Below are 26,840 nucleotides of genomic sequence, written 5' to 3' on the forward strand. Positions count from 1 at the left end.
TTCCCACTTCCCTTACTCACTTGTGATGCTTCTTTCTCTGCCTCTCCCTCTCTTAGGATGTCTGGACGTTTTGGTGATGTTTAAGATGCTTGTGAGGGATCGTATGGGTGGAGCAGATATGCTTGGACTTTCCTGCAAAACCTCTGTTGCTTGCTTTCTGCCTCATTCTATTTTTTCCCTCCCTTCACAGTGATAAATAAGAGACACGTGTTGCAGTGTCAAATGATTCTTCTTAACAAACCAGGATGACTGTAGACTAAGAAAAGCACAAGGTCCAAATATGGGTTTTCGTCTGTTCCTCTAAAAACTAAACATATCCCTCTGAGTCTCTTTATAAGCCAGTTCGACTCTCTCTCTTGCCTGTTAACACTGACAAGTTTTTTCTCCTCTCTCTGCTTCTCTCACTCCCATATCCAGCTCCTCCGCAAGTGATCTCTCCAGCTACGACCATGGCTATTTGAGAAGAAGCCCTGACCAGTACAGCTCCAGGGGGAGCATGGAGAGTTTGGACCACACCCCTGCAGGGTACTCCCATCACCCCTGCCACCTTTCACCAGCCAAATCCACCAACAGCATCGACCAGCTTGCCCATCTCCACAGCAAGAGGGATTCTGCGTACAGTTCTTTCTCCACCAGCTCCAGCATCCCTGAATATCCACCACCTGTGTTCTGCAAGGAGCGGTCCTACTCCATGGAGAATGTGCATTCCCGAGGCAGGCCACAGGAAGGGGGGATGCGGCAGGCGGACATCAGGTACATTAAAACTGTCTACAATGCCCAGCAAGGGGTTTCAGAGGAATACGAGGTAAAGTCTTCTGCTCTTTTGACAAGCTCGGAGGCTCAGGCTAAAGGTTCTGGCTCCAGCAGGTTGCTGGGCTACAGCAAAGGCCCACCAACCCGGAGTTCATCTGATAGCGAGAGCCAGTATGCAAGGGGGCCTCCCATGCCGCCAACCCGCAGCGATAGTTATGCAGCAATAAGGCACCATGAGAGGCCCAGCTCCTGGTCTAGTCTTGAACACAGGAAGTCATGTAGGACTCATCCCAAAAACGCTTGGCCACACCTAGGCCAAGGCACTCCTCCTCCTCCTCCTCCTCCCCTTCCAGGGCAGCTCCAGAAACCTGTATTCCTGGAAGGACAGCTTCACACTGTGATGGAGAGAAGCCCAGAAAGCAGTCCCACAATGAAGCCCAAGCAGGTCTACTCACAGGCAGCTCAACCCGGACAGCCTCTGCTTCCAACTGGGGTTTACCCTGTACCTTCTCCTGAGCCACACTTTGCCCAGGTTCCTCACCATTCTGCAAGCAATACTGGGATGCTTTATCCAGCGCTTGCCAAAGAGAGTGGGTACCCACCACCCCCTGCTTCTTATCCGGCCTCCTTTGAAAAGGCTACAGCCTGCAGTCAACACTCTGGCTTGGATGAGAATGGAAACCAAAGCATTCCGAACAAGGCTACCATCTTCTACCAGCCTGAATATGCACCACTGACAGCAGGGAAAAAGAAGGAAGCGGGAGACCCAGCCGCAGAATTTGTTTTGTACAGAACTCATCCTCAAGCCTATTCAGCCTCTCCAAGACAGGATGAGTCAGGCCCCCTATATATGGCAACACCCATAACCCAAGAAAGCGCAAGAAATGCACAGCACTTGAACCACAGCTCTCAGCTACGGCCATCTCCTCTGAGAGATGTGAGTGACTGCAAAGCCCACTGCCAGTCGAAGGAGTACAGGACAGGAGAGCACCAGGAAGACAGGAATGCTAACCTGCAGAGAAGTGAGAGAGATTCTACGCCGCAAAGCCACTGGAGCTCTGGTAAGGCCAAACAACATGGCTTTTCCTCTTTGCAGAACATCCCAGAGAGTACCAAGTTGCAAAATAGCTTGGATCTAAAGGAGCTGCCACAGTGTCAGAACTACTCTGGCACCAAATGGCATTTCATAAATAATAACAGCCAAGCAGAGAAGGATTGTCAAGGACAGATCCCTGAGCACTGGCAGAACAAAGAGCGGCCAGCCTTGAGAGGACACCAGGATGGCATCGCCAGCACTAAGCGCATTCATGGTGCAGAACCAAAGTATGAGGAGCCCTCTTCTCCATTGCCCCCAAAGACATTGGATTTCAACAATCGCCGGCTCAGTTCTAGCAGCACCCAAAGCTTCCAGAATTCTCAGTATGGGAAACCAGAATCTAGAAAGCCCCGCTGTTCTGTCCTGGAGAAGGTCAGCAAGATAGAGCAACGTGAACAAGGCAGCCAGAGACCTCAGAGTCTGAGTGCGAGCAGCTTTGGCCAGAATTATGGCTCAAACAAGCCCAACCTTAACATAATCGAGGACATCCGAAATAGGCACAACTCTCAAGAGCATGGCCTGTTGCTGGGTGAACACTGCAGGTTGGCCAGCACAAGCAGCTCGGAAGCAATCCCCTATATGCAACATCCAAATGAGAGAGGGGCTGGCAAACCAGAGAGGGCTAATTGGCACTCTGTGGAGCAGCAGAGGGTAGCAACAACTGCCGCAGCAGCAATGCCCATGCAGCAGAGTATCTGCCATGGTGGGTCCTCTGAAAATGAGCCCCAGAACCAGGTGGCGCAGCTGCAACGGAGCAGAAGTGCATTCCAATTGATAGAGGAGCCGGAGAGGGAAGCCTTATGGAAGGGTAATGCCCAGGACCTGAATGGATCACAGCTGGACATCCCCTTTAACAGGGCTTACAGGAACAGCATTAAAGATGCTCAGTCGAGAGTCTTGAGGGCCACATCCTTCCGGCGCAAGGACCTCAACATTAGCCCTTCATTTGGAAAAGAGCCCAAAAGGAATGTCCAGAGGCCAGCTTCAGCACACGTCGGGATGAGGAGCTCAGCAGCATCTCCACATACCCCAAAGGAGAGACATAGCATCACGCCAACGGAGACCAGGCTCAATTACACCAACAAAGAGAGCCTTCCTGGACCTCTACACATACCCCGTATTGGGGGCAGGAAGCGCCTGACTGCTGAGCAGAAAAAGAGGTCTTACTCTGAGCCCGAGAAAATGAATGAAGTGGGCATGTCTGACAGTGAACTCTCGCCCTTCTCCCTCCAGAAGAAGCTCCTCAGTTTTGTTTTTCCAGAGAACACGGTGGCTGACCGGCGCAAGATCTTTGAGAGGGAAAGCAAAGCTTGCTCCACCATCAACCTTTCCAGGCCAGAACTCAAGCAGCTGCAGCAGAATGCGTTGGCAGATTACATTGAGCGCAAAACTGGGAAGCGTCCTTCTTCTGCATCGCAAGAAACCAGCTTCCTGCGGGAGGGCTCCCAAACCCCATACCTGCAATCAGGTGGTCAAGAAGACCAGTCCCTCTCATCGGCTTCCAGCATGACTTCTCTTCAGGACCAGAGCCTTTACCATCGTAGAGAGTCCCTAGAGCGGGTCTCTAGAACAGGGCGTGGCTCTTCCACCCTTCCTCCTGGGCTTACTGGCTGCTTCGATCTCAATGGATTTGAGAACAAGAAGGCCAACTTAAATAACAGCAGCAATAGCTCCTTTCCCAGTTGGCATAAAACAGATGGGCGGCAGAATCACAGAGCCAACCCAGAGCTCACTAAAAGCACTCAGACAGATCAGCTTGACATAGGTGCCCAACCATATCATGACAGCCGTGCCCTGGACAAGAAGCCAGCATCCACCAAGAAGCCTGGGAAATCGGCGTCTGCAGAGGACTTGCTTGACCGATCAGACAACCAGGCAGTCACCTTGCATGTGCGGTCCAGGTCATCTCCCACCGCAGATAAGAAATGCCAGGTATGTACAGGATGTAGGGCTTCTTTGAAAACATCCATATGATGACTATGTTTGGTGCTTCCATTATGTGGAGTTTTGCTGGCATGCAGACATGTGTGCATGAGGCTCTAGTGAATTTGGTGCATATAGAGGCAGTGCTGTTTGCCTCTAAGTGCTAGAGCAGGGATCCTCAATGTTGGGCCCCCAGATGTTCTTGGACTTCAACTCCCATAATCCCCAGCCAAAGGCCACTGGGCCTGGGGATTATGGGAGTTGAAGTCCAAGAACATCTGGGGGCCCAACGTTGAGGATCCCTGTGCTAGAGGATTCCCATGTGTGAATGGAGCATTTATTTCTTTTTACAGAAGCAGTTTGGAAACTCCAGAGTGCATGACGCTTTGGATCATGGCTCTAATAAGCCTGTTCTGCAGTGAGCAACGCCAGGTGCAAACCTTATTTAAATGAATGGCATGTGTGCAAGAACATAGTTGTGTTCTCGCACAGCTCTCATTCACTTTCATGAGGAAAAGTGGATTGTCTCTATTTTTGCTTTGGTGCAGAGTTTCCTGATCTAGTCTCGTATCCTCCCTGTATTTATTTTTATTGCACATCTCTTGCAGGGAGGTATGCATTTTATTCTCGCAACAAATCTCTGAGGAAGGTTAGACAGAGAGATGGTGACTGTCCTGGAGGTCACCCTGTGAGCTTCAGAGCTATGTGGGGATTTGAAGCTGGGTCTCCCCACTTGTGTCGAGTTCTCTAAGCACTACACGCTAGCTCTCAAATTGGGTTACTGGTACCAACAGGACTAAACTGGCTTTGCCTAAAATATTTCAGTTTTAACTATGCATCTAGACACTGAGTGTTTTTCATGAAGCACTGTTTGGAAGCAGAACCCTTTCTGTCTGCTGAGAATTTTCAGAGTGGGATTGAAAACAGGGTCTCAGTTAGGTAAAGCACATGCACTGCTACTACCAGAAGGCATTTTATGAGGATAGGCTGGAAGCTGCTCCCTGGAAAGCCATTTGTTCCAGCTCTTAGGGGGTCTACATTTTGAGCCACTTGGAGGCCTCTTATTGTTTGTTTTTCTTCCCCCCATTGGCTTCATTATGTTCTTGCATGGGTGCGTTAGCCAGTCGCAAAGCAAAGCTTCCACCCTTAGGGTGGAAGCTGCAAAACCTGTGTTTTGAAAACAGGACAGGATAAATAACGGAGCAGCTAATGAAGGAGGCAAAATGCTTAAGCATCTGCTGCAATCTGTTCAGGAGACCACCACATCTCTTGCATATCCCAGGTTTGGAGGGAACTGTTTAGGCTGTCTCCCATTACCTGATTAGTGCCCCAGATGTTCACCTTGTGTTTCAGCTTTTTTGGTTGGTCTGCAGAAGTATGCTGATGGCAACAAGGATTACCTTCTGCAGACCTTATTGGCTCTCCCAGTATTAAGTGAAACTGGTTGCGCCTCTAAATGGCAATGTGAATTATATAAGGTTTTGACCTTAGAAGTACAAGGCTGGACCGGCATCCCCTCTTCATTCATAAGAGAATCCTGTCCATTGACAGCTTTCAGTTTAATGCCAGAAATTCAGACTGGGTTACTCTATCTTCTGTGGTTGATGACTGGCATAGCCCCTTGTGATATCCAGTAATCTGTGAAACACCTTCAAAGTAAGGCTGCCATCATATTCCACAGCAGGGCTGCACAATTTCAGCCCTCCTGCAGATGCTAGCCTACTATTCCCATCATTCCTAATTATTAGCCACAGGGGCTGGGGATGATGGGAGTTGTAGTCCAAAAACAGCTGGAGGGCAAAGGTTGTGCAGCCCTGTTCTACAACAACCAGAACCTAGGTGCAGGTGCTTCATTGAATGGCAGGGCAGAATAAACAGGGTCCCAATATTGCTCCTTGTTGCTCCCCTCTGCCCAAGTAGAACTCCTAAACTGTCTTGCACTCAGCTGTACTGTGGGCAATGCCATCTTGGATGTTCTCACCTCCTCTCCACTCTACAGACATCTGTCAGTAACAAGCTTTTTGTAGCAGCAGCTATAGCAGAGTTGAGAAAAGATGGGGGCATATAAGTTGCTTCCTAGAGTGTGCGCGCTCTCTCTCTCTCTCTTTCTTTCTCTGAGCAGTCCCAACTTGAATGCCCCAGTATGTCCAGGATGGTACCACACATAGAAAAGGCGTTCTAGAAAGTACCCTGCTGTTGCAGTCCCCAGTGTGCATTCCTACTCAGGAGTCAAATTCTGGATAAACAGCTACACCTCTGTGTCTTACTGAGGGACAGCCCTCCAGATGGTTCATGCATCCCAGCTTCTGAGCTTTCGGACTATCCTATGTTTTCCCTCAGGAAGTGCATGGTTGCTAGGAAGTGTACCTTACCTCAGAATACCCCTATTACATGGAACAGATAGGCTCAGCTTAGGTCCAGTCAGTCTAAGGGTCAATTGTACACTAACATTGTGTACGTTAGTACATATGAATGCAAATATGATGGATATTTATATACCGCTTTTCAACAAAGGTTCCCAAAGTGATAGACAGAAGAACCTCGATATTTGCAGGGGTTCCGTTCTCTGCAGTTGCCGTTGATATGGAAACCATGATACCGGGTCATTGGGGCAATGGGATTGCAGGGGTTAGGTTCCCGGAGACCAGAAAATTGCCCCCCAAAAAGCCAAAAAAGTGTTAAAAGGGCAAAATAATGTGCTCTACCATGCTCTGCGGGCCTCCAGCAGTCTAGAAATGTCCACCTGAAATTTAAAAATTATCCATTTTTTAGCCTTTTCCCATGTGTTTTTTTCAAGTGAATGAGCCATAAAATGGCTTCTGCACTCAAAATGGTGTCTGGAATGACCTCTGAGGTCATTTCCAGCCACCCACAACCAGCAGATATGCAGATTTAACCCCCCCTTTGTTGTATTTCCCCCTATGTATACTGAGGTTGGGTGTCCATTACCCGACCACAGATATGTGAAGCTGTGAATCTGCGAATATTGAGGTTCTACTGTAAATAAATATAGATATAAACATATAAACAAACAAACAAACAAATAAATAAATGGCTGCCAGCAACAGCTGCTGGAGGGATGCTGTGCTGGGGATGGATAGGGCCAGCTGCTCTCCCCCTGCTAATTGGCTCTAAGTTTGAACTGTAGAAAGTTGATATTCTAGTAGCCAGATCTGTGTAGTATTTGGAGGAAATGCTCCATTATATGTTGTTAGGTTTGCTGTTCCTCTTACTGGTCCTGCCCACTTATGCCTTTAACAGCAGCTTGACATGCTGGAGTTTAGGAGGAGAAGCTTTCCCTGGTGTAAATATCTCCCCCAGCTTAATTTTTGAACATCAGGTTGCTGTTAAAGCAACAACAGCAGGGACAGATTTTAAAATAATGGCAACCCTGATAAGGATAAAAAAAAATTCAGTACATGCCAGCAACTGAAGCATAGTGGTGGGGGGTGGGGAGAGAGAATAGTCCACTTGGAGGGGGAATGCACATCCCCTGGGCCACACCAATTCTCCAGACACTCGTCAGTTAATGGTATGGGGGTCAATCAATCAATCAGTCAATCAGTGCTTTTAATGGGAATGGCTTCCTTCAAACCCAAACATATTTTTGAAGGGGAGAGGAGGAGGTGAGGACAGATAAAGCAGAGCAAATTTAAAAAAAAAAATAGGGGCATCTCTTTTTAAAAGAAAGCAATCAGGTCTGTGGAAGCCCCCCACTCTCCCCCCTCCGCCCTCATTTCAGCAGCAGACTTGCCTGTCTCTTGGCTCACTATCTATTTCCCAAGGATTCGCTTGGGGTATATACTGTTCTCTGCAGACTGACTATAAATTACATTGCAATGTCACTGAAGGAATTTGTTTAAAGATCTGAGGAAATTGATAGCTGTGCGGAATTGCAAGCCCATCTGTCTTCAACCGCGCAGTCTCCATCTTCCTCCGCTTCTCCTTTTAGCTTGTCTCAGCCAACATGCCTTGTAGCTCTCTGGCTTATAAATTAGGATAACAACTTCAACTGGTGGGCTGTCCCCCCCGCCTTTGCCTCGAACAACAAAGCAAGGCAAACCACAGCAGAGGGGAAACTTTGGCGGGGAGGACTGTCTCTGTGGGATGTGCATCTCATGACCGTGGAGATGTGTCTCTTCATGTTTGCTGCCTTTTGTTTGCCTGTATTTTCGTGCATTTATCCAGACTCCTCTGCCTCTCTTGGAATTGTTTTTTCTCTCTTCACATTTTAAAACCACTCTTTCTTAATGGCTAGGGATGTACATGTATAGCGGTACTTTAGAACAAAGTCCTCTTACGTCTTGGATCTGAACACCTTTGCACCAGTTAGTTCTTTTGTTATCCAAAACCACTGAAAGAGTAAGACCATCAGAATAGCCTGGCTGGGTGAAGCTGAGTTCTATTTATAGTGGTGGCTGGCCAGATTGAGCTGTGAATCTAGGCTGCGACCCGGCAGCTAGTTATGCACAGAGATGTCCACTGAAATGGAGGGAGCTCGGGCAAGAGTAAATAAATGGCACCCCCATGATATAATCGTACCTTGACTCTAGTTGAGCTAGTTTTCCTGTCTTGTCAGTTTTAATTGTCAACTTAGCAAAATACTGTCTTTACTCGAGTAGAAGACGACTCTGAATTTAAGACAACTCCCTTAAAATAGATGTTAAATATACCTGTATTTACCTGAAAGGAACAGGGCTCTGAATTTAAGATCACTCCTGATTTCTAACATCATAGAACGTGGGGGGGGGACCCTAGAATTGGATTCGGGTAAATACAACAAAAGCCTCATTATCTGTACGTGGAAAGGTTTTATTTTCTTAGAAACATAGGAAGCTGCCTCATAGCGAGTCAGACCATTGGTCCATCTTGCTCAGTATTGTCTACATTGACTGACATCAGCTGCTCCAAGCCATACCTGGAGATGCTGCCAGGGATTGATCCTTGGACCTTCTGCATGGAAGCAGATACCATTGCGCTACAACCTCATCCCTTAAGGGGGAATATCTTACAGCAGACAGGGCTCGCGTGTAGTCACCCATCTGAATGCAAGCCAAGGCTAACCCTGCTTAGCAAAGGGGACAATTAATGCTTGCTGCTGCAAGACCGGCTCTCCACCTCTTCCTGAGGCAGAAGACAAAGGGGGCTAAGGGTGCCTGTGTGTCTGTGTGTGTGAGAGAGAGATTGCCAGTTTTCCCAGCCAGCGTGTGCTTTCAATGGCAGTGTGACAAGCAAAATTCAACAGGTGAAGCTTTTTCTGACAGAGGGTGAGTTCAGACATAGATCTTGTGTTGATGAAAGGACAGCTTGCTAGAGGGAGGCGGCTGTTTTTAGGACTGGAATGCTACTGTGGAGATCACCAGCTGGCAGCACCAGGCCCAAAACTGGATCATGTGGAATGCTAGCTCCCCGCCTCTGTCCAGCTGCCAGCTCAGAGGCAAGAGGGCATGTGTGGAGGGAGTGGCAACTTGCAGATTGTTCACTTTGGCAAGTGAGAGAGGACCCTGGCATGCCACTCTCTCCACTGCGTCCTCAGACTGGCCCTCCACTAAAGCCTGTTGCTGACCAAGGTGCTAGTGCACTGCTTAGGAGATGTCAGTTTCTGTTCAGCCACAAATGAAGATGGCTCAGAGTCCCCTGTCTTTGAGTGCTGCAAGCACTTAGCTACTCTCCTGTGTGGCGTGTGTATGCATACCTGCACATGCCGCCGCCACCAGCATCATAATAGGTTTTTTTGAAACATGAACTTTCAGAAAAAAATCCAGATAGAACAGAAAATAGTCAATAAACATATACATACAAAGAAAAGTAGAAAAGTACACCTATACAGAAATAATGACTGCACGATGAATATTAAAATATTATCAGATGAAAGAAGGTTTTCGGTTTGAGAAACGGAGAAAGATGTATGAGAATTATAGTAACTATTGCAATATACACATTTGTGTTTGGGAGGTATATGCTCGTTTGGGGGAATAGCTTCAATGGAACATATAAAAGGGAGCCCAATTCCCATTGTATTGGTAGTCATAGTTGCATTTCTAGCCTGCCTAACTTGTTGAGTTAGCTTGTTCCTAATCATAAATTCCCAAATATTTTCCATCTGTTTTATTTTTAGTGCGTTGTAGAACCTTTTTTCAGAACCTTGCAACTCTTGGCAGCTGCATAATAAAAATGTAACAAAGATGTAAAGAATAAAAATGCATGATCCATATATGTAGCATGATCCAATGGGCAGCATCTGGACTAAGTTAGTTGTGACTAACTAGTCTCTCTGATTTCAAGGGTGCTTCATCATGACTAACTAGTCTGCTCTAGATGCTGCCCAGTATATTTATATCTCAGATGCAAATGTACGAAATGGCTTGCAAAGTAGTGAAAACAATAAAATACTAGCAACAAAGCACAATCAAATCAGTTAAGCCTTAGCAATCTAAATTTGGCCAGTACAGCAGTTAAAAATACTTCTGGAAGAAAAGGGTATCTAACCTCCATCTTAGAATGGACAAAGAAGAGACCAGTCTGATCTCTCTTGGAGAGAGTTCTGTAATCCTGGTGTTGCTACTGGAAAGGTCCTGCATTTCTACCAGTTGGACATCAGTCAATCAGTCAATTTTTATTATGGTCATAGACCAGCATAAAGTATAAGGGTGATTACATGTTAAAAGTGAGAGTAGATAAAAGGTGATTACATATAAAACAGTGCATATTAATACTAAAAGGACTAAAACAAATAGTAGATAACTAGCTGACCTGCACAGAGCACCTGTGCGCTATTTGGGGCCGGCTGTTCCCCGCTCCCCCCTGCCTCCCTCCCCTCTCCCCCTCCCCCCTGCCCCACTCTCCCTTTCCCACTCACTCTCTTACCAGTCTCTCCGCTGCTTCCCCTCCACTTTCTTGTCTCGCCGGCTGTCCCGCCCTTGGCTGCCAGTCCGGGCTTTGCCACCTCCCCCTTACCCGGGGTGGCCTGGCCTGCTATTCCGCTGCCACCTCCCCCTTACCCAGGACGGCTTGGCCAGGCCAGGTCGTCCCGCCGCCGCCTCCCGTTTTGCGGCCTGCCACCACCACCATCCTCCGCCATTTTTTTTTGCCCCAAACTCTCGCCCCAATGTCAGGAACTCTCACAAGAGTTCCGCCACCAAATCCTGGGCATGCATGCCGCTAAGAGAATTAAATATATAGATAGATACACCAAAAGCATGAGGGCCTAACAGCTGGACATCTGCTTCAAGTGGACCAGAGTGCAGGGCCTCAGAAGTCAAATACTCAGTTTTTATAAAGCACTAATTATGCCTGAATGTGTGTGTGCGCCTTATCTTCTATAGAATGTTCAATTTTCTGTTTGCTTTTAACTGCTCTTCTCTTTCTGCTGAAGGACTTGCTGACAGGAGACCATACTGAGCTCAGCCATTTCGTGAAAGACCCTTTCTACGTGGTGGGTGCTGGTGCCAGGTACATATCACATTTGTTTGATGTGTTAACCTTTTGGGGATGTGGTCACTCTCCATTAACAAAAATTTGCATTAAAAATAAGATGTGTTTGTCCCATGTGGTTGAGCATTGGCTACTTTTCAGCTCTTCCGGCTGAACTGCTCTGTATAGCTCAGAAAGGCTGCATATGTTTCCATCTACAGAAATTGGCTCAGGTAAAGATATCACTATTTTGTTTTATTTTTGTTTTGTTTTGTTTTAGTTATATCCCTTCGTAGTTCCTGTTTCTTTTCCATGTATGGTCAGTGTATGCTTCTGAGTAAGAGAGGAGCTAAACAGATCCATTGGACTTTAAACCCTCAGATGGGAGGGACACAGGCTGACATACTGTGCAGGCTTCCATTGGCTTTCTAACACAGTGTGCACGTGATGCACAGGAGTACTTTTGCACAATTGCATGCAATTGTTACAAGGCAGGCGGAAAGCTTGTGCACTATATCAGCCACTGAAACTAACCAGAAGTTTTAAAATGAATTCAAAATGACAATTTCCCTGTAAATAACCTTGGGGATGCTGGTTGACATCCAGACTCCTGATGCTGTTGCACAATAATAGTTACACACTCGCAAGAAAAGTGCATCCCTGCACAAAATCCCAAAGTTGCACTCTTTCACAATCAATCCTTGCAATGTATATGCATGGAAAAAGAGGTTGCTCAGCAGGATTTGCACCACAGGTTTTGCACCTTGGTGCACAAGCACAAGGATGTTTGTGCTAGCACAACGCTAGTCGAGACTGCACAGTCTCTCAATGTTGTGGAGTATTGTGGGATGTGGGAGGCCACAGCCTGCTTCTCCCCTGCTTCCTCGCTCCTCATGAATTGCTCGTGTGCTGGTCATGTGGGTGCAAGGCAGAAGCAGTCCCAGAATAGTGAGGAGGGGAGCGGGGAGGCAGGTTGTGTCATGCCTTCCTCCTCACCCTACCATAAACGGTTGTGTGAACGAACTTTGTGTCATCTTCTCATTTATTGTTTACTTATTTCTTTAATTATTTCTTTAAGAAATGTGATATCCTGCTCTTCATAGTGTTCTCAGACTGGCTTACAGGGAAGTTTTAAACATGCTGAGCAATAAATAGAAGTAAAACAATAAATAAAGGGGGCGGGAAACACCTCTTTTAATCTGCCTAAGCATTAACAAACATATTCACCCTGAGCCCCCGCAGTCTGGCTCAGATTGCAACATAATTTGTTGGCAGAGCAGAGGGTGTGTTCTAATAAAACTTCTGTAACTGGCTATTTGCTTGTGTCTAATGACAGCAGCTGAAATCTGATTCAGAAGCTACATTTTGGCTGGCATTATAGTCACACAATTGGCTTCTGCTTCTGCACACCCACTAATAATGAATAATGAATGAAATAATGAAACAACTTAATAGTTGGTATAAGGATCTTGCTTTTAGTTGAAAGTGTGCCCAGCGATGAACTCTGCAGCACATCATTAGGCATGAGCCCAATCAGTCAATTTTATTACGGCCATTGGCCAGCAGAAATAGGAGTAACAAATATACTCAATACAACGATCAATAAACAATGCTAAAACACAATAAAACAGAATACAATCACTCATAATAAATTACTTAAAAACAATAGACAGCTCTCGCAATTAAGCACTTAATAGGGACCTTAACCTGATGGCAATGTAGAAAAATTTAGCTACAATTGTTGTAATCCCGGGGCTTGAATCCGCAAGGCAGTAATATGTATAAAAGAGTTCACACCTTCCGGGAAATTTGAGTAACAGGGGAAATAAGTTCTTCTCTAGCATCCCAATATAAAGAGCAATATAGCAATACATGGGTGACAGTTTCCAGGAGGCCAACGCCACAAGGGCAGAAAACCTCAACAGGATGATCTTTAGCAAACCTCTGTTCCAAAAGAGAAGAGGGCAACACATTAAACCGGGCCCGAGCAAATGAAACCCAAAATTTAGAAAAATGCAGCGTTAAGTAATTAGCACCTCTATCTCCCCAAGGTGGCAAAATCCCAAAATATAGAGGGGAGAAAGTCCTATTGGCCGAAGACGTAAGTTCCTGCCGTTCAATATTGTGCAGCCGGAGAAATAATATTTCCTTCACCTTATTATATTCCCAAGTAAGGAGTTCTGAAGGAGAAAGGCCCAGTTGAATAATTTTATTATTTACATATGTTAGCCAAGGGTTGGGATAAGAATCCACCCATAAATATTGGAAAAAAGAAAATTCCTGAATCTCTGAACAGAGTTTACTCCATCTAGCAAAAGTAAGCTCCCAGGCTTTACAGACAATAGAGAAAGACCCAGATTCCAAGCATAGAGCAGAATAAGGCACACACCTAGGCACTGCAAAGATTGCTCTTAGAAAAATAGACTGTACTCTCTCCAGTTCAGCTGTTACTCCCTGGATCCATAGCGGGACTCCAAAAAGTAGTTGGGCCACGATCTTAGCACGAAATACCTGGAGTGTTAGGCATGAGCTGCACATGAACTATTCTGGTGTGGCATGATCAGTCAGAACTCAAAACCGTAAAAGTCCTTTGCATCTGCTGTGACCACTAATCATTTTATGCTTTACCTTGAACCACAGTTGTTCCCACTGCCTCCCACATGGCTTCAGATAATGTATCTATATTCCACCCACACAGCGGGGGCAGGCGGTGTGGTTATGTACCATGCTGGTGACACACTTCCTTGTGAGGATGGACACTACTGAGATAGTGCGTAACCACAACATCCACCCTAACCACATAGACAGAAAATTACTAGCAACAGCATAGTTTCATTATAAAATGCCCAGAGGCAAGTCTTGGGCGGTATACAAATATGTCATATAACTAAATAATAAATGGGGGCCACCATGGAGGAAATGGCAACCACCCCAGCTTTTGATTCATTCTGAGTCAGATGGGAGGCAACATGATCCTGACCGTGTTGTCTTCTGCTGAACCAGGACTAGCTTTTTACCTCTTATGGCTTCAACAATAACTGAGACTAACTGAGAATTACAGCCAGCATTGGAGTCAGTGCTTAATTTCTAACAAGAGAGCTTTCTGAAAGGAGAGAAGCTCATGCCCTCCCTGTGGGAATCTTACAGACAGCTCCTAAATGGTCCTGCAGCAGTGTTGCATGAATGCACCCTATTTGTCTTCTCATCATTCCCAATTCATCAGTGTTTCATAACTCTTTATTTGTGGTTATTCCTCCTTGTCCGCTCCACTTCTTAAGTAACTAGTTTGACACTCACATAGAAATAAGCCAATAGGAGCAGGAAATGGAGGTATTAAGTAATATATGTTGCTGCCAAATCTAGCATTCCTGAGAGCTTAATTACCATTTCAGAACCTTTGGGATGGCTCTTACTGTATCATAATTTTAGTGTTTTATTAAGCACATTCCTTTAGTGGAAAGTAATTATATTCAGGAATTGTTGAACATAACATTTTGCAGAATGGAATTGATGGGGTGGGAAAATGAGAGTTAACAGCAGGCTAGTAAAATATGCAAATGGACAGAACAGATTAAAGAATCAGTGTGGAACTTGTAAGGAGACCCCTGACTCACAAATATATCAACATTTTGAAGATAATAATAGTGAAGTGAAGTAGGGAAAATGGAACCATCACTACATAGAATGCTCAGACATACAAGATGCTGATGATAAAATCCCCATCAATGGCTCTTTAGAAAGCAAAATGGTTATGTCTTTTCAGGGAAGAAAACTGTAAGAAAGGAAATGGAAGGTATAATAAGTATTATTGCAAAAGTGTAATAAGTATTACTGCAAAAGAAACAAAACAGAAGGCTGATGTTATTTGAAAAAGGTGAACCGTGAGATGACAGAATGCGCAGTGAATATCAGACAGCAACATAGTGCCATATGGAGACTCCCAATCATGCATTCCTTTTTTAAAAATTAGCAAGGCTTCTAATCCTAATCACTGGACAAAATTGCTTGAAAACATATTGCTTGAGGTCATTTAGAACCTCTGAAGCCAGGAGGAGCCTCTGTGGACTCCATACAGAATGTAGTTGACGGAGAAGACTTGTATATGCCTTCTGTCCCTGCTGCACACACATCTAGCTCTCCCTGCTCCCTCACCACCAGCAGTATGTTTTCAGCTCATCTCCTCTCAAACTTTGGTCCTTTATGAAAATAAAAGTTCTGAATTCAGCAAGAACACAGGTGCTGCTGTTGGAATATAATTTTAAAAAAACTAAGTGTGTGCATTTCCCCCCTGTTGCACAGATTTTGTTTAGTTGCTGAATTGGTAGCATTTGGGCTGCAAGGTTCTGTTTTGTGTAGAAGTCTGGATCTCATATTTATATAACACTGCCAGACAAGCTTGATTTATTGCCTTTTTGAAAGCTCTCACTCTTCTTAACCCTGTCCTAGATCATTTGGCAGTAAAGAAAGAAATCTGATGGAGAAGCCAGCATTCACACACTATTATCCTCACCCTCGGCATAGCAATGAGCGGGTTAGTAGTTTGTCTGTACTGAATGAGAGCCAGAAAGCCCCAGATCTCTTAAGGCATCTCAGCAGAACATCAGCATTTGCCCCGCCATCAACAGATCTCAAGGCTCATCATCACGATTCTAAGCAAGGCACCAGACTCATTACACCTTCCCAATCTGGCTGGTCTTCATCTAATGCTGCTAACTCCACACTGGCTCCTTCAGATTCTCAGGCTCCTGGAGAAGGCCTAGTAACAAGATGGCAATCCAGATCTAACAGTAGTAAAATTCAGGCCCAAGATCTGGATGGTGGCGACTGTCCACCCAAAGAGCCAACAGAAGAAACAATTTGGAGATGGAAGACCACATTGCCTCAAAGAAATCTCCCACCTAAAATGAAATGGGTTCATTCGGTCAAAGATGACAGCCTCCCAAAGAGCTCCATGTCTCCACAAACATCTGGGCAGAAGGTCTTTCAAAGGTGGCAGAGTCTTCCATCTCAAGGCAGCTCTTCTTCTGAGCCAGAGACAACTCCTGGTCAAGGGAGACTCTCACTCCGCATCTCGGAGTCCTACCTGCAGATGACCCCTCCACCATTCCAACGGGAAGAGGATGACGACGATGTTTTCTTCAAAGAGACGCAGCCTTGTACTGCAGATGCTGCACCTGAGCATTCACTTCCTCCATTGCCACCTCCACTGAGCCCCAGCGCTGTTGAAAACACCAGAGAAGAATTTCCACCTCCTCCTCCTGTTACGTTGGAAGTTGATCAGCTGGCAGACAACAAGCTGACAAACCCTGGAGAGGAGGAATCTGCAGCAAGGTGAGGAATTACTATGCATCACTGTGCACCCCCTGCTTCCTGCCCATTAGGGGAATGCACAGAACCAGTTTCTGCGGGTTGGACTGAATTCGGACCAGTCTGTGAACCGGTTTGGTTGAACCAAGTGAGTGGTCCACTCCGTTCGACCGAAGCAGGTCGAACCGGTTCGGTGGTTCGAGGGGCAATGCTTGTAAAGGGGAAGCCTGCAAAAAAGGCTTTTAAAGAGCGGTGGGGTGGGGGCAACAAGAGGCAACTCACAACAGTAGATGTAGATGAGAGGGTTCATACCTGCTTGGCGGCGACTGTGGTACCGCTCCTCACTGGCGGGCGGCCTCGCACAACCACTACACTCCCTCCCTCCAGCAGCCTGTGGCACCCATAGCGACGTGACCCTGCCTTTTGATTTTTGTTTTGTTTTATTATGAGGTGCTCTTGCACAAGGGCACCATTTTGGCAAAACTAGAATGGTGTTCTTGTGCAAGAGCACCTCATAATAATTTTAAAAATAAAATAAAAGGCCGGGTCACATCACTGCAGGGAGGAGGGCCTGCCAGCCGGGTGACAGCTTGCTCCTTGCTCTTCCTTTCATGCCTCTCTGAAGAAGAAGGTTGGTGTGGGGGGACAGGGCCCCATCTTCACTTTTTGTCCCATGGCCCACTCCAACCTGGCTACATCCCTGGTAGCAACCATTTTAAATAATATACTTAGTCTCCATTTTTTCTGTGATGTGCTTGCCCCAAACTGAAACGAATTTGCTTCAGAACCTCTCCTTTGCAAATATCTTGGTTAGATAGTCTCTGGATACTCTATTTTTTTGCCAAATATTCACCAAACATTTGCTGTTTTAACATCTGATTATATTTGAATGAATTCAATATTTGATAGCTCACGTGCAGGGGTAGTTAATATCTGATCATATTTGATGGCTTCTACAGCATAGCATGGTTAATATCAACAGTACTGAATGCTGCAATGGCAGTGTAGTGTTTGAAGTTTGATATTGCATGCTGCAAGCCTGCCAAAACCAAAGCAACCAAGAGATGCGATGGCATGTAGTATAGTTGCAATGGCATGTAGTACTTGACGTTCAATATTTCATGTTGCAAGCCTGCCAAAATCAAAGCAACCAAGAGATGCCAAGAAGGATAAATCACTTGAATTTTGATGTAGAATGTCACAGTCGAAGTACAAATGTTGGCCATGTTCCAGTTGTAAAGGTGAAATATTATGCTGAATATTTGTGAATATACTTCCAAATGTACCCCAAACTTAATGCAGAGGTAGGCATTGTCAGTTAAGATGGCTGTATTCTGTTTTGTATTAGGCTGTGAATTCACACATCTACCTTCAGAAACCAGTGAAATTTAACTTTCAAATAAAGTTGGTTAGGATCAAGGTGTGATTTACATTAGTGGAAGCTCGGTTTTCTTTCCCTAAAAGGTGCTCTGTGACCACGTTCCAGGATCCCTGATTTAAAACTGCATTTCTTCTGCCTATTAACAGAAACTTTAAGAGATTTCCCAGGAGCTTCAGTGAGAGGGAGAAAGCAGCCCCGAACACCACCGTCACCAAGAGCAGCTGGGCTGCTCCACCTGCAGTTTCTGGGACCTCAGGAGCCAAAGCAAATGGCTCCTCCCCTTCCTTGGAATCACAGCAGACGCCGCCAACTATGCAAGGGCCTGTTGATGACTCACCTGCTAGTGAGCCCCGAGAGCCTGTCATTGCAGGGAAGGAGTGTGAAGATGGCAAGCCGGGCCCTGAGAGTTACACAGGGAAGAAGAAGACTCCAGAGGATATCAAGGAAGAGGCCTTAGCAAAGGAGATCATCCATAAAGACAAGTCACTAGCTGACATTCTAGATCCAGACTGCAAGATGAAGACTACTATGGACTTGATGGAAGGAATATTTCCTAGTGGGGCCAGATTGCTTAAGGAGAACATGAAGAGGAAAATAATGCAAAAAAGAGCCATTTCTTCTGTTCCTGATGACGGCAGGTAAGGTCTGTTTCCGTCCACTGCAGTAGCAGGGCAGGTATCTTTGCTCTCTGCTTGGCCAGGTTGCTTGTGCTCACTGCTGAGGGACAAAGCCCTGAGCTTCTTCACATGTTATGTCCCTCCCCCAGATGTTGTATCCTCCCCAGTCCCAAGGGAGAGATGAGAGCAGCAGTTCTTGAGCTCATGCATTCCCTCCCACATTGCTTTTACTGTGTGGGAAATAAAGGACCCAACAGAAGAACTTGTGTGTTTATTTGAACCTGAGATGGTTCCTGACCCCAGGAGCTTAAATCCTTGGGGCACAGGTTCCCGACGGTGGGTTACCAGGTGTTGTTGGGCTACAGTCCCCAACCTTGGGTCTCCAGATGCTGATGGACTACAACTTCCATCATCCCTGCCAGATTGTAGCTGGGATGGTGGGAGTTGTAGTCCAACATCATTTGAGGATTCAAGGTTGGGAACTCTTTCCTGAGGGCAGTAACTCAAGAACTGCTACTGCGTTGCAAGGAACAAATTAATTTTAAAAATTAAAGCGCTCATGAGTCTAATGTACTCGTCCATAGAGGAGGCTGACTAAAAATAAAATATTAAGCTGCCTTATACGGAGTAGAGTTTTATAACGTTACTTATGATGTGGGGAAAGCAAATAGAGGGGATTTTCTCTCCCCTCGGCCACTAGTTGGAGGGCTACAGGCCACCTCCAGCCTCAAAGGCAGGATGCCTCTGAGTACCAGTTGCAGGGGAGTAACAGCAGAAGGGAGGGCATGCCCTCAACTCCTGCCTGTGGCTCCCAGTGGCATCTGGTGGGCCACTGTGTGAAACAGGATGCTGGACTAGATGGGCTTCCTTGGGCCTGATCCAGCAGGGCTGTTCTTATGTTCTCTCTCATAGTACCAGTGAAATAGGTACCTCTGGGGAGGTCTGGTTGCAGTTGCCACTGGCTCACTTGCTCCAAGGCTCTGGAACCCACCCCAAAATGAACTCAGAATCTCCCCATTTCTGGTTGTTTTTAAACAATTTTTGAAAACACGCCTCTTTTATCAGGCGTTTCGTTTATGATTATCTTTTCAGTTCAACTGAACTCAGTTCAGTTTTAATCTTTTCATTCAGTTCAGTTCATTTGCATTCTCAGTTCAAGCAGGGCAGCAGCGGCGAGGATTGTCTTCAGCCTGGAGCCCTGCATGAACTGAGAGTGCACCAGGGAGTAAGTTATGTCTTCTGCAATATTGTGGAGTTATCTTGGCAGATGAGTCAGTGTGGAAAGAATTCCTTGAAGACAAATCATCCTATGAGATTGTATATAGGAGGCTGGATTGTGGGTAATCTTAAAAATAGCAGACTGGTGCCATCTGGTGGTGATCCTGAATTAATGTCACTAACCAGGTCCTTGAGGAAGTGTGCCATATAGGTCAGGGAGTTGGCTCTCAAAGTGAAGAAGAGCTATTTTTAGAGGAAGATTAAAACACTTTCCCCAATCATCTTTATAGTTCAGTTCAGTTCAGTTCAAACTTTATTTCAATCATCAGCCAGCACAAAGAAAATACACTAAATACCTGTTTACATAGTTATGACAGCTAATCAGAATTGCATGATTCTTGATTGGAGGAAGAATGCCAACTATCCCTTTCCGGACTGCTATGCGTATATGTGTTCTGTGTCATGGTTTAGGAGAGAAGAGAAAGAAGCTGCCACAACTTTGGTTCCATGCCCGGCTTACTACAACGTGTCTGCACCCAAAGCCGAGCTCCTGAACAAAATCAAAGATTTGCCCGAGGAAGCATGTGGGGATGAAGAGCAGAGAGATGTCAACGAGAAGAAAGTGAGTTTTGAGCATCCCCAGCAGGGACTGAAGCCAGCCATGGTGGTAGGCAAGGCTGGATGAACCCAGGATTCTTTGGTCATGCCTCACAAGCACAGATGCAGAATTCAGCATCAAACAGGAAGTGCTTGACTGTGATGTCCCATGTGTGGTGAAATCAAGAAGTCGGAGTGGGTCACTGAGAAGGATTTCCAGAAAGCAGGGAGAAGATTTCAATGCTCCACATAGCTATTTTCCCTCTTGATGAATAAAAGCACAATAAATTATGCAAGTGAACAGTGGGTCAGTGGGGCATTGTAGAGTTGAGGGTGAGGCCAGTGGCATGCTCCCATTCACCTTTCTGTGCATAGAATGCATATGCGGAGGAGAAAGTCTGAAAAGGCACAGGAACGTGCGTTCTCAAGGAGCATACACTGTAACGCAGAGAATGCACCGGCTGACATGTGAACTAAGGAAGCACCAGCGCTCCCACTGAAGCATTGGTGCTGCATGGGCACTGCTTCAGCATTCTGCATTCATGGAGTATAGTGTGTTTGTCCACAAGAAGGGTGATTTTTGCCAGTCTCCCTTGCCCCTAGCAGCACACTGTGTGAACCAGAAGCAGGTTCCTGAGGGTCATGTAGCCCTAAGGGACTTACGTCCAGATTGTGGGGAGCACTTTCAGGGGCAAGGGAGATGTGTAAAAAAAAAAAAGCCCCCCAGTGCATGAGCACTACGGGTTCCTTAGTTTGCATATTGACCACTCTTTCTGTTTGAAAACCAACTTTCCTTTATGTTATGTACCCAATAAATGGTTGCCACCTTCATAAAGGCAGCCAGCTGTGAATTGGAATTGGTCAAACGTCTATTAATTGTTTATAGCAATAGCATCAGTAGCTGCACCAAGCCACCCTCTCTCTGGTTAGCTTATCTGCATGCATCATATCTTCTGGCTAGAGGGATTCATCAGTAATCTTTGGACAAATACTTTCAGACTGTTTGCTATCATGGTAGTAGAAATTGATTTGTGCTCAATTCTGTCCTGCTAGGCTGAACTTATTGAGAGCTTGTCTCACAAGCTGGAGACTCTAAAAGAAGCCAAGGAGAGTCTGTTGGCAGATATCAAGCTCAACGCCGCCTTGGGAGAGGAAGTGGAAGCTTTGATCAGTGACCTGTGCAAGCCCAATGAGTTTGAGAAATACAAGATGTTTATTGGAGACTTGGATAAGGTGGTCAGCCTGCTGCTTTCGCTCTCAGGACGCCTGGCCCGGGTGGAGAATGTTCTCAACAGCCTTGGTGAAGATGCTGATAATCAAGAACGGGTACGTAGGTTCAGACAGCTAGCACTTAACACAGGGCTCAACCATAATTTCACTCCGAAAGAGCGGCACTTTACTCCAGCAGTGACGTCAGCAATAAAGTATTTCACTTCTGAACTGCCAGCTTAAAGAGGGTTGGCACCTGACCACTCAAGCAGCAGTTGCTTTCTCCAGCCGTGATGCCAGCAGTAAAATACTTCACTTTTGTATGGTCCTCTCTACTCCCATTTGCTTGCCAAGTGGAACTATCTTGCTGAAGTAAACTATCAATTGGGGAGGAAAGCTGGTCTTGTGGCAGCAAGCATGACCCTTTGCCAAGCCAGGTCCGCCTTGGTTTGCATTTGTTGACTTATTTAACACATTTGTGTGCCGCCCCTTCCGCTATTCAAAGCTAGGGAGCTTTGAATAGCGAAAGGGCGAAGGGGCAGCAGGGAGGTCTCTGTGAAGTGCGCACGCACGCCCAGGACTCCTGCTTGGTTTGAAGAGCAAAAGGGGTGAAGGGGCGGCAGGGAGGTATCCTGCCACCCCGATTACTACTACAATTATGGGGGCCAGAGCGGGAAGGCGGCGGGAGGGGTAAGTAAACCCTCCCCCGCTCTTAAAGCAAACCCCCCACCCGAACCGAACCGCCCAGGGCTGGACCAGACCGGACCGGTTCGGAGGCCTTTACAATGGCTTCCGGACTGGTCCGGGCACATCCCTACTAAAAACTGCTCCTGGGCAGCAAAGCACAGCCCTTTCCACTGGAAACCTTTGAAGTTGTGCACCGACCCCAACGGTTGCTGGGAGATTGTGAGCTTATTCCCACAATCACTAGAAAGTGGGCTAAGGGAGCCTAGCCCACTTTCTAGTGATCGTCAGAACCACTGGGCAAGCCCAGTGGCTCCACAGCGGCTAGCCCACCGAATCCCCCCTCCCCTTAAACAAGGTTAAAGGAGCAAGCGCTCAGTTAACCTTGGTTTTTTAATCATGTGCCGCCGTGGTGCCTGGCAACACACGAGTAGAGGCGACAACAAGCCTACCGACCTCGGGGGTCGCGCAGAGAATCCTGGGACTTCCGGGGGCCAGGCAGCCCCCGAACCCTGCAGTACCCATGGGGCTCCATGACGGAGCTGGTAGTTGTATGGGCGACCAGTCTGGCTGCCCAGGGCTTCACGACTGATCGTCTGTGGGGAGAGCAGGCTACGCCGAACTCTCCCAGGCCAATCAATCAATCAATTTATTTCAGTCATAGACCAGTTCAATAAGATAAAAACAGATGATTTTTTTTAAAAAAAGGATAAAAACAGCAATCAAAGTTCATTACACCATGTGAGTCTGCATTTGACATATTATATAGCAAAATTTAGCCACCATATATACAACATCAGAATTTGGATTGGTAAGCAAGTAATTTAAATAAAATTCATCTTGATGACCAGGGAAATTATTCAAAAGCGGGGCTATTAATTTACATCTTACTTCTCTATAATAATCGCAATACAACAGGACATGCGCGGTTGTTTCAATATGGCCAGATCCACATGGACACACTCTAGATACACTTGACGTGCCTGCGAATCTTCCGAATAGGACCACTGTAGGTAGAGCATTTAGTCGGGCGAGGGTAAGGGCTCGAACTCTCCCAGGCTCTACACACCACTTGTGTGTAGAACCTCTGTGTGTCATGTTGGCTACTACTTACACAAAGCCGTTTACATAGCAAAAGAATGAGAAGATGGTTACCTGTCCCCAAAGGGCTCACAACTGAAAAGGAGACACCAGCAACAGCCACTGGAGAGAGGCTATTCTGGGCTGAACAGGGACAGTTGCTCTCTCTGTTGTTAAATAACCCCCTGCTAACTTGGCAAACAGGCACCTCTTAATGTGGTGATTCTCTTTATTTAGCAGTTGGAGAGCAACTGGTCCTATCCACCCCCAGCACAGCATCCCTCCAGTGGCTGTTGCTGGTATCTACCTTAAGTTTCTTTTTAGATTGTGAGCCCTTTGGGGACAGGGAGCCATCTTATTTATTATTTCTCTGTGTAAACTGCCCTGAGCCATTTTTGGAAGGGCGGTATAGAAATTGAAAAAATAAATATTAGAGAACCATCAAGTTAAGATTCTTCCCCCCCGCCCCCACCAGTTAGCAGGGTATAACATATGGGCACCCAAGCTGAGAATCCATCCGTACGAGCCCCAACACCTCTTGAGACCATCTGGGGAGGTCTGTTTGCAGCTGCCACCAGCATGACTAGTGGCTAATCAGGGATGGGCCTTCCCCATTGCCTCCCCTAGACTCTGGAATGCGCTCCCATCCGAAATAAGAGCCACTCCATCTCTGACAGCTTTTTAAAGGGCTGTTAAGACACTTTTTTCCCCCCACCCAGGCTTTTAATCAGACTTATAGAATTTATCATTGCTCTAACTTGTTTTAATGTTTCAACTTTGTTTTTAATCTGTGTTTTATTGTAAACTGCCAAGAGACATGTGTTTCTAAATGTGCTGAATGAATGAATGAATGAATGAATGAATGAATAGATAAATAGATAAATAATATGGCCTCAAAGATCTTTAGAAACCAGACTGAAAGACTCCACAATCTTTCATACAAAGAGCTCCTACAGAAGTGAGCTCCATTGTCCATTTCAAGGGAGCAGACCACTCTGCACAGGGAGGACTTTCACCCCCATTGAAGGGAATGGGGAAACCCCTGCACATTACAGCTCTTGTTGGATAAGGGGCAATCATATTGTAATGCAGACATAAGCATCCAGGCACTCGTTAGACTAGGTTCAGCTCAGACGAACTTCAAGACATTAGGAAATAGCTGGGAGAATCCATCCACCCCAAATGGCAGGGAGGGAGCAGGCCGAGGAACACAAGCTCCAGAGCTGTGATACTAAATTTCTCTCCTTCTCTCCTCTTCCCCCTCGCCCTGCCACTGCGGTGACCTGGGACAGAACTCCTTGAATGAGAAGCGGAAGATGCTGGCTGGCCAGCATGAGGATGCCCGTGAGCTGAAGGAGAACCTGGACCGGCGAGAGCGTGTGGTCTTGGACATCTTGTGCAATTACCTCTCAGAGGAGCAGCTTCAGGACTACCAGCATTTTGTGAAGATGAAGTCTGCGCTGCTCATAGAGCAGCGTGAGCTGGACGACAAGATCAAACTCGGGCAGGAGCAGCTCAAGTGCCTTTTGGAGAGCCTCCCCACAGACTTCACCCTTCAGAACAAAAAGGCCACAGAATCCCCATCACCCACAGGGACTGGTAACAACAGACTTCCAGCACCAGCGTCTTCACTCTGACCTTTCCCAGAGGGGTCCCTTCTTCTTGACTTTATTTAATCAAGAGACATCTTTTAACCTTTTAAATTGATTGTGGGTTTAATTTTTTTTTAAAAAAACCAATTAACATAGGGGAAATCAGCAGCATGAAAGCTCTCTTTTCCTTTCCCCTGAGATCACAAGTTAAGCCTGTCTGGATCACTTGAGAAAAGAATCTTTGCGGCTACAAGAAATGCCGAGGAGGCAATGTGATCTGTGAGTGGACTGGCTCATTATGGACAAACTTGGGCTGTTCCTGCTAAAGGCATCTTGGGCCCCTCCGAGCGCCGGCAGTCATTAAATAATGAAGGATATACAAAAATGAAGCCTTAATTAAAATATGAATGAGACCTGCTGTCCTGAACAATATTGGTATTTATATTTTTTAAAACTGCAAGACAGGATTCTGTAAAGATTTTGTACATAAGCTAACCAATTATTTGATTCTACTTCAGTATGTACGTAGAAAAAATTGTTTTAAAAAAATTTTTTTTACTCAACAGAAGAAATGAAAAGAGGAGACCCACCCCAGCCCCCAAAGATAGCCACACACCATAGCTTGGAGCAGCTATAGATGCCCAATGAAGTACTAGGAGGGAAAACTTCATGCCCCTATCTAGGGATGCTTGCGCACACAAAGATGTTGCATGCAACTCATGCTTTGTGTACCTCAGCCCTAACATCTGCATCAGGAGACAGATGGGGAAGCACACCCTCATTTTTCCTGGGTGGGGAAAAGAATTCCTGTCACGGTGCTATGGATCATGTTCACACGTGCACAACCATGCACGTTCTATTCCATTGGATCTGCTCCCTCAACCTTGCGGGTCACTACCCATGCACAGCGACATTCAGTGACGCACAGGACAAATCTCTGCCCTTCCTTTTCTGCACAGTGGGATCCAGTGCAGGACTGTGGGCATTGTTCCATGCACATGATGGCCCTACCTCTGTGCAACATGCCGTCACTGGATCAGGGCATTTATCTCTTTCAGTACCCGCTGAATGTACCAGTAAGTGACCTTCCCAAGAAAACTTTGCACAGCAAATACCTTCTTCCAGATCTGAGATGTGAAGCAACCACTGTTTGAGCAAGCACTTGTGTGAACCGAACAACTCAGGAGTCCAAACAGAACTGCAGCAAAGAGATTTCCCCTTCTCTCTCTCTGAAGCTCACTGACAATATGGAAACAAATTTTTTTTAATGGAAAACTGAAATCGCATGCAGCCTGAAACAAAGTTGAATGACTTTTTGAGGTGGTTCTTTGAATGCTCTTATTTATAGATTTATTCTTTCAATTTTCCCTGCAGGGGCTATACACCTTCACCTTGGTTCATCCTTTTAAATCTAGTGGTACTTTGTTTTGCTAATCTCATTGGAGCCAACTGTCCCCAAAGCAAACCTTAGCCAAAACTACTAAGCACAAACGTGTGCAACTTGAGTAGACTTTCCCACAATCTCTTAAACTCTCTAATCTTTTTAAATCCAGAATGGGGTTTTGCCTTCATGTGTTCCGCTTAATATTCGTAGGATTTCTCCATGACTTTGGGTAGGTGGGATTCAGCAAGTTCTGAAGGCCCCCCCCCCCCGCTGCTTTTGATGCAGAGAAAAAGTGGAATGCCACTTTAGCAAACGTGGGTCTCCTAAAGACACATCTGTGGTTTAATGCAAATGCGGGACATTTGCAATGGAGAATCTGCAGCTAGGATGGGGGTGGGGGTGGGGAGTGTACTTAACCTTTCCTGAACTTGCAGGCTTTCCCTTGCAAATATCCCCCTCCAGATCCCGCCCCCCCCCACCACTACAGTTGGGTTTCATCAGCTTTGAGAGCCCAACAAGGAGAGGATCTTAAAAATAACTGGAGAGGATTTTCAGAGATGAACCAGCAGCCAGTGGGAAGTTTAAG

General features: G+C 46.1%; 1 protein-coding gene across 6 annotated transcripts in view; it reads left to right on the forward strand.

Annotated features, from left to right (window-relative positions):
* The window catches only part of SHROOM3 (shroom family member 3), a 250,264-nt gene extending 223,992 nt beyond the window's left edge, over positions 1-26,272 (forward strand). For all 6 annotated transcript variants that reach the window (XM_053255546.1, XM_053255547.1, XM_053255550.1 and 3 more), the window contains 7 exons: positions 418-3,781; positions 11,148-11,224; positions 15,632-16,516; positions 18,020-18,511; positions 20,180-20,330; positions 21,359-21,631; positions 24,571-26,272. In XM_053255546.1, the coding sequence (XP_053111521.1) occupies positions 418-3,781; positions 11,148-11,224; positions 15,632-16,516; positions 18,020-18,511; positions 20,180-20,330; positions 21,359-21,631; positions 24,571-24,915 (5,587 nt within the window). In that variant the 3' untranslated portion in view covers positions 24,916-26,272. The remainder of the gene's footprint in view (positions 1-417; positions 3,782-11,147; positions 11,225-15,631; positions 16,517-18,019; positions 18,512-20,179; positions 20,331-21,358; positions 21,632-24,570) is intronic.
* Positions 26,273-26,840: the final 568 nt, after the last annotated feature.

Source organism: Hemicordylus capensis, chromosome 5 (assembly GCF_027244095.1).
Source record: "Hemicordylus capensis ecotype Gifberg chromosome 5, rHemCap1.1.pri, whole genome shotgun sequence".
Lineage (NCBI taxonomy): Eukaryota > Metazoa > Chordata > Lepidosauria > Squamata > Cordylidae > Hemicordylus > Hemicordylus capensis.